Source organism: Pristiophorus japonicus, chromosome 20 (assembly GCF_044704955.1).
Source record: "Pristiophorus japonicus isolate sPriJap1 chromosome 20, sPriJap1.hap1, whole genome shotgun sequence".
Lineage (NCBI taxonomy): Eukaryota > Metazoa > Chordata > Chondrichthyes > Pristiophoridae > Pristiophorus > Pristiophorus japonicus.
Genome location: NC_091996.1, coordinates 20,666,001 through 20,680,569, shown reverse-complemented (window position 1 = coordinate 20,680,569; position 14,569 = coordinate 20,666,001). Strand labels below are relative to the sequence as shown.

The 14,569-nt window shown below is 41.6% G+C and overlaps 1 protein-coding gene across 6 annotated transcripts in view; it reads left to right on the top strand.

The window, feature by feature from the left end:
* cntrl (centriolin) overlaps positions 1-14,362 on the top strand; it is a 149,356-nt gene extending 134,994 nt beyond the window's left edge. For all 6 annotated transcript variants that reach the window (XM_070862591.1, XM_070862588.1, XM_070862590.1 and 3 more), the window contains 5 exons: positions 857-1,132; positions 3,641-3,703; positions 4,531-4,710; positions 12,240-12,354; positions 13,994-14,362. In XM_070862591.1, coding sequence (XP_070718692.1) covers positions 857-1,132; positions 3,641-3,703; positions 4,531-4,710; positions 12,240-12,354; positions 13,994-14,016 — 657 coding nt within the window. In that variant the 3' untranslated portion in view covers positions 14,017-14,362. The remainder of the gene's footprint in view (positions 1-856; positions 1,133-3,640; positions 3,704-4,530; positions 4,711-12,239; positions 12,355-13,993) is intronic.
* Positions 14,363-14,569: the final 207 nt, after the last annotated feature.

Sequence of the window (14,569 nt, the reverse complement as noted above, 5' to 3'; positions counted from 1 at the left end):
CTCCCTCAACGACTATCTGTCCCATCTGTGACAGAGACTGTGGTTCTCGTATTGGACTGTTCAGCCACCCAAAAACTCATGTTAAGAGTGGAAGCAAGTCTTCCTCGATTCTGAGAGACTGCCTATGATGATGATGAGATAGTGTGCACTACATAGACAGTGGTTATTAACATTTGAATCCCTGAAGTGACATTACAACATAATTGTCTGCTAGGCAAGAGCTGTTTATATTTGCATATAATCTGGAGTTTACCAATGGAATAAAAATATCACTGTCGTACTGTATTTGACCTTTATATGTGGAGTCCTTTATTGTGATGCTTATATCACAAAAGGATGACAAGTAATGCAATGCCTGTGATTAAAGTGTTTGATACAGTATCATTACCGGCACTAAGAATGACTAGCAAGAGTGCATTACCAGGACTTTCTTTTTCAATTTTATATCCTTCATGTATTCTATTTATCTTTTACATTGTTTCCTAAAGAAAACATTCTAGAGAGAGTCTAGTATATTAGGAAGACCAAGAGTGATTCCCTACGGCACATTCCCGATCTGAAGGGAGAGTACGAGTGGAGATTATAGATCCTTCCCCATGGGGAGGTAAAGAAAATATCAGGTAGTATTGTGCACCTTGCACAAGTTGATGATAAGAGCAGCAGGGGCTTGGTAATGTCACTGCTGTCCTCTTTGAGGGAAGGCGAGGAAGATATAAATAAGGGGAAATTAGATCAAATGTAGAGGTGGAAAAAAATATATCTGATAATTTATAACTGAAAATAATTACTGAATAGGCTTTGATAGACTTATGAGCTGTTCACATTAACTCTTCTCAATATTTTATTGATCCTCTAGCTGAGAAGTCAAGAGCAAATGGAACAACGACAGAAGGAGATAAAGGAAGCCATAAGAACCCTTCGATCAGATGTGAAAGCAGAAATTAGCAGTAGTTTGAAAGATCTAGATCAATCATGTGTGGAATCAAAGAATGATCTGAATACAATTTGGGAAGAGGAGAAGACTCTTCAACGTGAAGTGGAAAGCCTAAAGGAAAATTTTCCCTTTGCTGCCAATGAAGGAAGGCAGCCAACTTACAATGAGAGGTTAAGCCTGACTAAATTCAATTTTAAGGTGATCTTCCTTTGCAATTAATTCTAATGTGTTGTGATAAATTATAGATTCATATTCCGGCAGGGTCCTTGAAAAAATGGCGGGTAGAGAGAGGGCTCATGCTCCCAGTTCCAGATTAATGTGCAGGATGCTTCTGTGCAGCTTCCGATCATTGGCATCATTCACTCCATTATTGCAAGCGGGTTAGAGCATAAGAGTAAGGAAGTCTTACTGCCATTATATAGGGCTTTAGTGAGACCATATCTGGAGTACTATGTACAGTATTGGTCTCCTTACCTAAGAGAGGATATACTTGCATTAGAGGGGATGTAACAAAGGTTCACTAGAGGAGAGATTGAGTAGAATGGGCCTATATTCTGTGGAGTTTAGAAGAATGAGAGGTTATCTCATTGAAATGTATAAAATTCTCAAAGGGCTCAGCAGAGTAGCTGAAGAGACTAGAACTAGGGGTCATAGTCTCAGGATAAGGGGTCAGCCATTTAGGACTGAAATGTGGAGAAACTTCTTTACTCAGAGGGTTGTGAATCTTTGGAATTCTCCCCCCTCGGGGGTGGGGGGTGGGCTGTGGATGCACAGTCAATGAGTATATTCAAGACTGAGATCGATAGATTTTTGGGCACTAAGGAATATGGAGATGGAGCAGGAAAGTGGAGTTGATTTTTGATGATCAGCCATGATCTAATTGAATGGCGAAGCAGGTTCGATGGGCTACTCCTGCCCCTATTTCTTATGTTCTTAAATCTTCTATGTCCACATCTTGTCAACTTTTTCCATTATAACTCCCTGTATCCACATTTATAATAGAAATAGCCTATTGGCACACTGTAAGTTCACCCTCCCCTTGAATGAAGATCTGCCAGCGCCACCACTGGTGGGAGGATGTAGTTACAGCGTGCTTAATGAGCATGTGCAGTTTGCATAATTTTCCAGCATGGGATATGTACATCAAAAGGGGTAGATAGGATGCATCTCATCCTGTGAGGATTTGAAAGTTTCTTTGCTTTTTCCAAAATACCTTTTTTTTCTTAAGCTGGAAATTGAACTGTCAAAACTTTTATTTCAGGCAAGTCTGGCATTTATTTCAATGTCTTAACCAACGCTTGTGAACAGATGTAGCTGTGATCATGGTTTCTTTGTTGACCATTAGAAAATAAAAAGATTGTTTATGGCTTTTGAAAATTCAGTTTAAAAATCCCTGTCTTCTGAATTGAATTTGAAAATTACAAAAAAAAATTAAACTTGGAAAAATCATAAACCATGATCTTCTGAGTGTTTTGAGGTAATTCTTCTTTATATTTGGAAATGTATATGTTTATTGAAGACTGTGTGTCAGAAAACTAACTAATGCACCAGATTTTCTGCTTCTGTACTCCTGGTGCAAGTCTGGCGTGCACATCAGTAAATTGTCCACTCATTTTAAGAAGCATAGAATGTGTGCCTACATGCATTAAGGTAGGAACATAAAGACAGGAACCACTTTACAATGAAAAAAATAGAGCGGCCGAGTTGAGAGTGCCTGTGGGCACAAAGGGGGCTGTGCAGAGGGTGTGATGCCAAAGCACACTGATCTTTTAGAGCCATAGATTGGTGGATGCAGATTCACACATACGTTCTGCATATAATGAGTTATCAAGCTATTGGATAAGACACCAGGTAAAAGTGAGGCTTCTGCGCAAAGGGAATGGAAAGATGGAGAAAAAGCATGTTATCCATAGCTGCAGATGAAGCCCTTTGTAAGGGGAAAATGGGAAGGCTTCCTTTCCCACGAGCGGGCCCACTGATATAGAGGGTCGACGCTCGCCCCAGCCCACGGAGCAATTCTCAAGGTTAGCAGACAGAGACGGATGGCAAAGTATAACTATCTTTATTACGAACGTCCGGGAACAACCCTCATCACAGCCGCCTGTGAGTGGAGATGCTCTCCGAACAGCACAATCATACAACTTTTATACATTTCAAAAACCCCTCTGTTCCCGGACAAGACCTCCCTAGATTTCTAATTGGACTACCTTATCAGTGCTACTTCTCTAATTGGACAACCTTATCCGTACTACTCCGGATTGACAGGTCATGAGCTCTGACTGACAGGCCATGATCTCGTGACCATCTTAGACTGTTCCCAGAATGGTATCTCTAGGTTGGAATTTGTTATATATTTCCTTTGATGCCATGAAGTCTATCTCGGGTCTCTTCACAAGGTCTTATCAATGTCTGGTTAGGTTCTCACATCGTATCCTGTCGGAATATTATTGAATTGATAACTTCAGGAGCCTTGGTACAAGGCCGAAGAGAGGCCTTTTACCTCCTTATGGGTCGGTGCAGTAACCAGCACTTTAACCCTTGTCCCGCTGGTACCCCTAATGCCAAATTTTCCTCTTGCACCCTTTATCAGGCAAATTACAGAACAAAGTCGGAGAACGAAAACCCAATCACCTTCCTACTTGCTCAAATAGGATATCATGCATGGAATGTACATCAAAAGGATTTTATTGTTTCTTTGCTATGCAGGACGAACAGTGGCGAGGAGAGGTGCTGAGAGAAAACCTACGACAAAAGGAAGATCACCTCAAGGTTGGAAAATGTGTCCAATGTGAAATTATATTAATACAAAAGTGACAGTATTGCTTATATTTATACACCGATGAAGATTCAGATTAGTTGTTGGATTAATTACTGTTTCTAGTTCACCATTATTACAGACAAATTATCAGAAAATAGTCGCCATTTTACATAGGAACCAATTGTAAAGAGACAGGTAGAATGCATCACGTTGAATAATTCAATTCATGAAGATGACTGTAAATTTACTCAAGGCTGTCTCAGTTTATATATTCATCCTACCTCATTATCTGGCACAAGTTCTCTGTCCCTGAATTTCTTCTGCAACTTTTAAAACATAAATCATTCCTGTTGTATACCAATTCCATAGAGGATTGCAATGTATTTCTACAGCTAAAGAACAGCAGTGTTAGAAAACATTGAAGATCACAGAATGGTTTTTCATTTAAAGTATGCAAAATTTAGTTATATTTGGAGTTATAAACTATTGAGAGGAGTAATAAAAGGTTGAACATCAGAGGTTCACACTCATGGTTTCTAATCCTCCATATGCCATCAGGGCAATCAAAGACCACCCCTTGTAGGAAAGATTGAAAAATCTGAGTGTTGAGTTGCTTTAGGCTACTTCATAGCAGTTCACACAACAGTAAAGTGGCAATAGCCTGGGAGCAGCTTAATCTAGAATTAGTGGGCATCCTAAAAAGGAAAAATTAAAAATGTACAGTGAATAATAAAACTGTAATTAACTGAGGGATTCTGATAACATCACTGATCTTGAGAACCTTTATTTTTTAATGGGTTGAAGTTTGCCACTGCTGATCCATTTTTCTCTTGTTTAGGCACAGATTCGTCAGTGCGTATCAAAGCAAGCCGAAGCACTATGTAAGCGAAAGCAGCAGACAGAGGGCAATCTGACCAGCCTTAAAAGACGTGTGGATGCACTGGATGAACTTGTCACCAGCACCAGCGTAGACTCATTTCACCAGTACCAGACTTCATTAAACCATGGGCAGAGCAAGGTGTGTTGCAAAATCTAGCAATCTGAGATGGGCAAACTAGCCAGGATTGGCTCTAACCAAAGCCCTCCTTGGGCTCTAGTGTCAAGAAGGGACTTTTAGAGAAAAGCTCTGGTGGGAGAAAGATCAACTCAAGGTTTCATTTAATTAATTTAAATTGAATAAGGAAGGAACATTGATGAGTGGAAATAGTGCCCAATGAATCTGTTATGAAATAATAAGCTGTAACAATTATAACAAGATTGTGTGTGGTGTATGATTTCTTCATAATATTGATGACTTCATTCTGTAAAATACTTTTTCATTCTGCTGATGTAAATGAAGCTGGTTGGTCTAAATTTTCACTTCTGTTATGAAGACATTTTCAAGTCAGCAGTTTAAAATCTTCCTTATTATCAAAACAAACTTTATTTTCAGCTATTTCCCACCATGTATTATCTATAATCTGACATGTGTAAACAGTGGCAATAAGAAAATCAAAAATTCTTCCACTCTGATTTCTATGCTTCTGATGGAATATAAAATACAATGGGCCCACGTTTCCACACGATAAAAAACGGGCGCCCCTTTGAGCTGGGCGCCCGTTTTTCGCGCCTAAAACAGCGCCTAAAAAAACATTGCGATTCTGGAGCGTTCTGCAGCTCCTTGTCTGCCTGGCGTGGCGCCCAGGGGGGCGGAGCCTACACTCGCGCTGATTTTGTAAGTGGGAGGGGGCGGGTACTATTTAAATGAGTTTTTTTTCCTGCCGGCAACGCTGCGCGTTGGAGCGTTTGCGCATGCTCAGTGTGAAGGAAACATTGGCACTTGGCCATTTTTGTAGTTCTTTGTAGCTGTTTAATTTTTGAAATTTTTTTTAATAAAAGCACATTGCCATCAGCACTTGCAGCCTTCTCGCTGTCCCATCCCCCCCCCCGCGGGAAGAACGGGCGCCTCCTCCCCCCCACCGTGGGAAAGAACAGGCGCCTCCTCCCTCCTCCCCCTCCCCCCAACCCCCTGCGGGGAAAAACGGGCGCCGCCTCCTCCTCTTTTTCCCCCCCCACCGCGGGAAGAACGGGTGCCTCAGGCTGACTGCAGCATTCTCTGTGCCTTCACACAGGTAGGAAGATGGTTTATTTAATCTTTTCTTTGCTTATAAATGTTTATTCAGGTTGGATTTATTTGTATAATATTTGTAGAAGTATAAATAAGGATTTATTGTAGAATTTAATGACTTCCCTTCCCCCCCCCTCCCCCCCCCCCCCCCCACCTCGTTCTGGACGCCTAATTTGTAACCTGCGCCTGATTTTTTAATGTGTAGAGCAGGTTTTTTCAGTTCGACAAAAATCTTCACTTGCTCCATTCTAACTTAGTGTGGAGTACGTTTTCACTGTGGAAACTTTGAAATCAGGCGTCAGTGGCCGGACACGCCCCCTTTTGAAGAAAAAATTCTGTTCCAAAGTAGAACTGTTCTACCTGACTAGAACTGCAGAAAAAAAAATGTGGAGAATTGCGATTTCTAAGATAGTCCGTTCTCCACCAGTTGCTCCTAAAAATCAGGCGCAAATCATGTGGAAACTTGGGCCCAATGTTTCATGTGGATATCGTTTGTTCAGATTTAGCTGGCCCTGGAAATGTCTTGCTTAGGATATTTACCAGTAGGTGTTCTGATTGGGTATCAGTATCCTGCCACGCGAGAGCCCAACAAATTCACAGTTTAGCTCCAAGTGTTTGGTTATGGACCAGTCACCATTTCATTAGTGAGTGGGGCTAGTATTTTGACAGATATCCTGGTGCTATGCTTGATTTAGTTATTTGCACTTTCTCAGTCACGGTGCTACTGTTGCAACTTGTTTCATTCACTGAGAGAAGAGAAGTCAGCATTCTCACATGATTTAAAATCTGAAATGGAATAGGAGCTGAACTGGTGTTCGTGTCACAATTTCTTTGGCACCGGAATGTAGGAAAAATTTCAGTTTGAGTCAATATTAGCCCGAGTTTCCCCATTTGAATTTGCTAGAATTTTATTTTCAGAAATGTTCAATGTTTTTTGGGGGGCAAATCATTTGTGCCCATTTATGCTACTTGATTAATTTTACTTTCTAGATGATGGGTTAATGTGTTGAACTTTTCAGGTTTTAACTACTTGTCCCTGTTGAAAATACATGTAACTTAAAAAAAAAACAATTGTTCTTGGGATGTGTGAGATACTGGCATGGCCACATTTAGTGCCCATCCCTGGTTGCCCTGAGAAGGTGTGGTGGGCCTTCTTGAATGGCTGTGGTGGTGGTGCTCCAGCATTTATGGCTTTCTTTTGTCTCTGCTATATGACACTAGCATGAGGCACTGCAAAATCTAACTAAAGCAGTGGGTCAGTTTGTTCTTGTTGAACAATATAAGTAGAAATAAATATGTTGGTCTACTTTATAGTCGCAATCTTAGCCAAAACAGATCCTAGAAACCACTATTTTTTCATGTGATTGAGCAAGTGTTCCTTTTACAAAAGAGTTGCATTAACTAGTTTGTATATTAAACTGTATATACCTTTACAAACTGACTACTTAGTTACAAACTTCCCTTCCTGGCCCCCATGTTGAACAGGGAACTACAGGCCAGTTAGCCTGACAGCAGTTATATTAATGACTTAGATGAAGGGACCGAGTGCAATGGATCCAAGTTTGCTGACGATACAAAGCTAGGTGAGAAAGTAAGCTGTGAGGAGGACACAGCCTGCAAGGGGATGTCGATAGGTTAAGTGAGTGGGCAATTAAGTGGCAGATGGAGTATAATGTGAGGTTATTCATTTTGGTAGGAAGAATAGAAAAACAAAATATTTTTTAAATGGCGAGAAACTATTAAATGTTGGTGTTCAGAGAGAGTTAGGTGTCCTCGTACAGAAAACACAGCTAACATGTAGGTACAGCAATCAATTAGGAAGGCAAATGGCATGTTGGCCTTTATTGCAAGGAGGTTGGAGTACAAGAGTAAGGAAGTCTTACTACAATTGTACAGGGCTTTGGTGAGACCACACCTGGAGTATTGTGCACAGTTTTGGTCTCCTTATCTAAGAAAGGACATGCATACCTTGGAGTCGGTGCAATGAAGGTTGAATAGATTGATTCCTGGGATATGAGGATTGTATTATGAGGAGAAATTGAGTAGATTGGACCTATACTCTCGAGTTCAGAAGAATGAGAAGTGATCTCATTGAGCTTCATATTTCCACTCATAGGGGAAACTAAAACTAGGGGACATAGAATAAGTGGTCGCCCATTTAAAACCGAGACTGAGATGAGGAGGAATTTCTTCTCTGAGGGTTGTAAACCTACGGAATTCTTTGCCCCAGAGAGCTATGGAGGCTGGGTCATTGAATATATTTAAGGTGGAGATAGACAGATTTGAGAGTGATCATAAGCTTCAGAGGGGGATTGACAGGGTAGATTCTGAGGTTGTTTCCTCTGGCTGGAGAATCTAGAATTAGAAGTCTCAGGATAAGAACATAAGAAATAGGAGCACGAGTAGGCCATTTGGCCCCTCGAGCCTGCTCCATCATTCAATAAGATCATGGCTGATCTGATCATGGACTCAATTCCACTTCCCTACCCGCTCCCCATAACCATTTACTCCCTTATCACACTCAAATCTCCATAGCTCTCTGGGGTAAAGAATTCCATAGATTTATAACCCTCAGAGAAGAAATTCCTCCTCATCTCAGTCACTTGTTTTAAATGGGCGGCCACTTATTCTGTGTCCCCTATGAGTGGAAATATCCTCTCTGCGTCCACCTTGTCAAGCCCCCTCATTATATTCTATGTCTCAATAAGATCACCTCTCATTCTTCTGAACTCCAATGCGTATAGGGCCAACCTATCTTAATAAGTCAACCCCCTCATCTCCGGAATCAACCTAGTGAACATTCACTGAACAGTCTCCAATGCAAGTATATCCTTCCTTTAAATACGGAGAGCAAAACTGTACGCAATACTCCAGGTGTGGCCTTACCAATACCCTGTACAGTTGCAGCAGGACTTCTCTGCTTTTATACTCTCTCCCCCTTGCAATAAAGGCCAACATTCCATATGCCTTCCTGATTACTTGCTGTACCTGCATACTAACATCTTGTGTTTCATACACAAAGACCCCCAGGTCCCTCTGTACTGCAGCACTTTGCAATTTTCCCCCATTTAAATAATAATTTGCCTTTCTATTTTTTTCTGCCAAAGTGGATAACCTCACATTTTCCCACATTATACTCCATCTGCCAAATTTTTGCTCACTCACTTAGCCTATCCATATCCCTTTGCAGATTTTTTGTGTCCTCCTCACCTCACAATTTGCTTTCCCACCCATCTTTGTATCATCAGCAAACTTGGCTACATTACATTCTGTCCCTTCATCCAAGTCATTAATATAGATTGTAAATAGTTGAGGTCCCAGTACTGATCCCTGCGGCACCCCACTAGTCACTGTTTGCCAACCGGGAAATGACCCATTTATCCCGCCCCTCTGTTTTCTGTTAGTTAGCCAATCCCCTAGCCACGCTAATATATTACCCCCAACCTCATGAACTTTTATCTTGTGCAGTAACCTTTTATGTGGCACCTTATCGAATGCCTTCTGGAAATCCAAATACACCACATCCACTGGTTTCCCCCTTATCCACTCTACTCATTACATCCTCAAAGAACTCCAGCAAATTTGTCATAAAACCATGCTGACTCTGCTTGATTGAATGATGCTTTTCCAAATGTCGCGCTACTGCTTCCTTAATAATGGACTCCAGCATTTTCCCAACGACAGATGTTAGGCTAACTGGTCTATAGTTTTCTGCTTTTTGTCTGCCTCCTTTTTTTAAATAGGGATGTTACATTTGCGGTTTTCCAATCCGCTGGGACTGCCCCAGAAGAGAAGGAATTTTGGTAGATTACAACCAATGCATCCACTATCTCTGCAGCCACTTCTTTTAAGACCTTAGGATGTAAGCCATCAGGTCCAGGGGACTTGTCCACCTTTAGGTCCAGGGGACTTGTCCACCTTTAGTCCCATTATTTTACCGAGTACTACTTCATTAGTGATAGTGATTGTATTAAGTTCCTCCCTATAGCACCTTGATTATCCACTATTGGGATGTTTTTAGTGTCTTCTACCGTGAAGACCGATACAAAATATTTGTCCAACGTCTCTGCCATTTTCCTGTTTCCCACTATTAATTCCCCAGTCTCTTCCTCTAGGGGACCAACATTTACTTTCGCCGCTCTTTTCCTTTTTATGTACCTGTAAAAACTCTTACTATCTGTTTTTATATTTTATATTTACCCCCCAAGGGGTCGGCCACTTAAGACTGTGATAAGGAGGAATTTCTTCACTGAGGGTTGTGAATGTTTGGAATTCTCTACCCCAGAGGGCTGTAGATGCTGAGTCGTTGAGTATATTTAAGGCTGAGATAGATAGATTTTTGGGCTTTAGGGGAATCGAGGGATATGCAGATCGGGTGGGAAAGTGGAGTTGAGGTTGAAGATAAGCTATGATCTTATTGAAAGGCTGTATGGCCTACTCCTAATTCTTCTGTTCTTAACTGATATTGTTAACGGTGCCCTCCACTCGGGTACTGTCACCCTCCTTTCAAATCTGCCGTCAAACCGCCACCACCTCATCAAAAAAACAGCCCTTGACCCCTCTGTCCTTCCAAACCACTGCCCCATCTCCAACCTCCCTTTCCTCTCTAATGTCCTTAAATGTTTGTCGCCTCAAATCCATGCCCATCTTTCCCACAACTCCATGTTTGAACCCCTCCTCTCAGGTTTCCGCCCCTGCCACAGCACTAAAACGGTCCTTATCAAAGTCACAAATGTCATCCTATGTGACTTTGACCATGGTAAACTATAGCTCCTCAGGCTTCTCGACCTGTCTGAAGCTGTTGACACGGTTGACCACACTATCCTCCAATGCCTCTTCTGCATCGTCCAGCTGGGTAGGGCTGACATCTGATTCTGTCCTCATCTATCCACTCATAGCCAGGTAATCACCTGCAATGACTTCTCTTCCCGCTGCCGCACTGTTATCTCTAGAGTCTCCCAAGCATCTATTCTTGGCCCCCTCCTACTTCTCATTTACGTGCTGCCTCTCAGCGACATCATCCGAAAACATGTAAGGTTCCACACGTACGACACCCAGCTCTACTTCACCACCACTTCTTTCAACCCCTCTATGTCTCTGATTTGTCACACCGCTTGTCTGACATCCAGTCCTGGATGAGCAGAAATGTCCTCCCAACGAAGTATTGGGAAGACCAAAGCCTTTGGGGGGGCAGGGGGGGTTTAAACATGAATGAGTGCATGGGATTGGGTGCAGGTGGCGGGGTTAAATTGGGCAAAATTCTGAGCATGCCGGGAATGGCCTCCAAACCCGCTCACTTCTGGGTTTAATGGTGACGGGCCAAGAGACTATCAACCGACCTGCTCCCAGGAGGCGGGTTGGCAATTTAAATATTTTAATGAGGCTGACAGCTTCTGATTTAACCTCCTTTTTCAGGTTTTACAGTGGGTGGCAGGGTTTCCCAGGCCTCCGGAGTGTTCCTCACCTGACTGGAAGCCATGCCTGTCAATCAGGCTGATTTCCGGGCGGGGAACCTGTCTGGGCCAAAAGACTCACGCTGTCAGGTTAAAACTCCATAGCATGCAGGGAAACCCAGACTTCTGGGTTTCTCGCGAAACTCCGCGCTCCCACCTACATAGCCCACGCCTGTTAATATTCAGGCCATTGTTTTTAGTACCTGCCAGAAAGACCATTCACTAGCCACCATCTCCATCCCTCTCCTTGGTCACTGTAGGTGGCTGAACCAGACCCTTCGCAACCTTGGCATCCTATTTTACTCAGATGAATTTCCGACCACATATATGTTCCATCACTAAGACCACCTACTTTCACCTCCATAACTTTGCCGCCTCTGCCCCTGCCTCACAGCATCTGCTACTGAAACCCTCATCCATGCCTTTGTTACCCCTAGACTTGACTATTCCAATGCATTCCTAGCTGGCCTCCTATCTTCCACCCTATAAACTTAAACTCATCCAAAACTCTGCGGCCCATATCCCAACTCTCACCAAGTCTCGCTGACCTACATTCGCTCACAGTCCAGCAATGTTTCGATTTTAAAATTCACATCCTTGTTTTCAAATCCCTTCATTACCTTGCTCTTCTTTATCTCTGTTACCTTCTCCAGCCTTTCAAACCTCACATCTCTGCGCTCCTCTAATTCTGGCCTCTAATGCATTCCCGATTGTAATCGCTCCACCATTGGTGGCCGTGCCTTCAGCTGCCTGGGCCCGAGGCTCTGGAATTCCCTTTCTAAACCTCTCCACATTTCTCTCTCTCTCTCTCTCTCTCTCTCTCTCTCTCTCTCTCGCCTTTAAGACGTTTCTTCAAATTTATCTCACCTGTCCTAATATATCCTTATATGGATCGGTGTCAAATTTTGTTTGATAACGCTCTAGTGAAGTGTCTTGCGATGTTTTACTATGTTAAAGGCGCTATATAAATGCAAGTTGTTGTTTCAGTCTCCACTCCATGGAGTAGTCCAATCACCTTCCAGAAGACCAGCTGAAAGATCTCTTCGATCAAAGAGTGTCCATTTGCTTGCTACAGATGCACATGTTTCTGAAAAAGATGCAGGTAAAGAATGGCTTGAGTAATATTTTTTTTAATATCCAGTTTTCCATTCTGGCCTTGATTCAAAACTTGGTGCCTAGCTATATCTTCCAGCTATCAGACCTAGGTATTCTTGTATTGCAAATTAATACATAGAAGTTACAACACTGAATAGGGCCAGTCAGCCCAACCAGTCCATATTAGTGTTTACCCTCTGCACAAGCAATAGTCCTAATCTCATTTACCCATCCTGTTCCCACATCCCTTCAATCCTTTTTCTTTCATCCACCTATAAAGAGAATAAATCAAATTCAGAGTACAGGGTAAACTGGGATAAACCCAATATTACCTGACTGCTTTCCTAAGCCTTAGTATTTATTTTCATAACTTCAGACCTTAACCTGGCTCCTTCCTACCTTTCTGCAGGGGTTACTGGCAATGTGGGATAAGTGTGTCGGCATTTATGGGGAGATGGGAATCGGAGATAGAATAGGCCACGACGTAAGATAATTCATGTGAAGAGACTCTATATGGTGTGTTTTTTATAGTATGGATCTTTTAAAGGCGTGAAAGTGTCTCCAGGTATAGTGGGTGAGAGGCTTTTCATTACATTTGTTAAATGTTTAAAGTAAGATAGTGGGCCACTTTGGCAAGCAGGAATGATGGTAAATAGTTACAGGATCACATGGGTTTCTGGAAGCAGATTCTGACCTCGAGCACAGTGTATCTGAAGGTACATGCCAACGCAGCTCTCGTCACACTCCTGAGCACTCAACCTTAAAAGTTGCAACGTTTTTTTTTCATTTAACATCTACAAAAATAATTTGTGTGCTCTCCAATGGCAAATGCTATAAGTGTAACAAAAATATACAGACTATTAATAATATTGGAATAAAGTTAAAACATGGTAATCTTGTTATATTATGGTGCAAAAATACTACTGAGGTGCTTAATAGGTTAACCAAGCTTAATACAACAGAGTCAACATGCATGATTCTGAGGATCTTATCTAGAATAGGTCACATGTTCAGTGGCAGTCAACTCACATGGATTCTTGTAAATGCAGTAGATATGATGAAACCAACTCGGAAGATATAATCCATTCCAGTAAACACCATGGTATTCAGTGGGAAATATAGTAATTTACATAGATAAGACCTGATAGACAGCTGTAATAAATTGACTTTTAACACAGACTAGTTTACTGCAAATAACCTCGCTGTTCAGTATAATTTTATTGATTATGATTTTTAGGCCAGTTTGATTCAAATATTTGGTATAGGGTATTTTATACTAACAGACAATGTAATCTACTTTAATGTATTTACAAAAGATGAAATTGACAATTATTTCAGAAAGTCTCCTGTCCCCTCAGATTGGGAAGAAAAGGTTTGAATCCCAGTCTTTGCAGACTCGCATTGGCCTTTCCTGGCTGAGTGTTGCCAATCTCAGACAGTTAAACGTCGCAGTGGGACTCCCTTGAGTCACATTGACTAGGCTTGTAGCACCATTGTAGGAGCCCATGAGGCTTTTGATAGTGTTTGCCTAATTAACAGTCATAGCACTTCACGTGTAATTCATTCTATGTGAAGTGCTTTAAGATGCATCGAGAGGTGTGATAATGCATTATATAAATGCATGGCTTTTCATTTTCTCTTCTCAGAAGAAAGTTGGTCATTTCCTTGAGCTCCTTGCTGCATAATGGAGTGGATTCAAATGGTGCAGGTACTACATTAACCAAGAGTACGTTCAAGAAACCAGACCTACCTCAGTCATTATGTCATCAGTCTCCCCATGAGTCTTCATACAGCTACACTGCTGGATGTGCGTGGTCTTGTACGTACTGTTTCCTCTTTGCAGCTATCATTGTGGTTGTTACTGAATAAAACAACCATGTGCCATACATGTTCAACAGTCCAATTTAGGTGTTCTGGGACATTTCATATTTATCTCAGCTAATTTTTCGAGAGCTGAACATTTTACATTTTTTAGCAATATTTCTTTTGTAATTAACACAATTCTGTGCTGTGACTGTGCAGTAAATTTGTATATTGTATTTATAGAAATACTGTATATATACATTATTTGTAAATGTTGCATTTTACATGGTTTTGCAGTAATAAAGAATTTCTGAAATGTTGGTTTTTCCATATTTCTATAAAAGCTAGCTCATCTCTTGTGGCAATCATTCACAGATGGTCTGGAGCCCAGTTGTGATGTTTGATAACGCTCCTTGGGC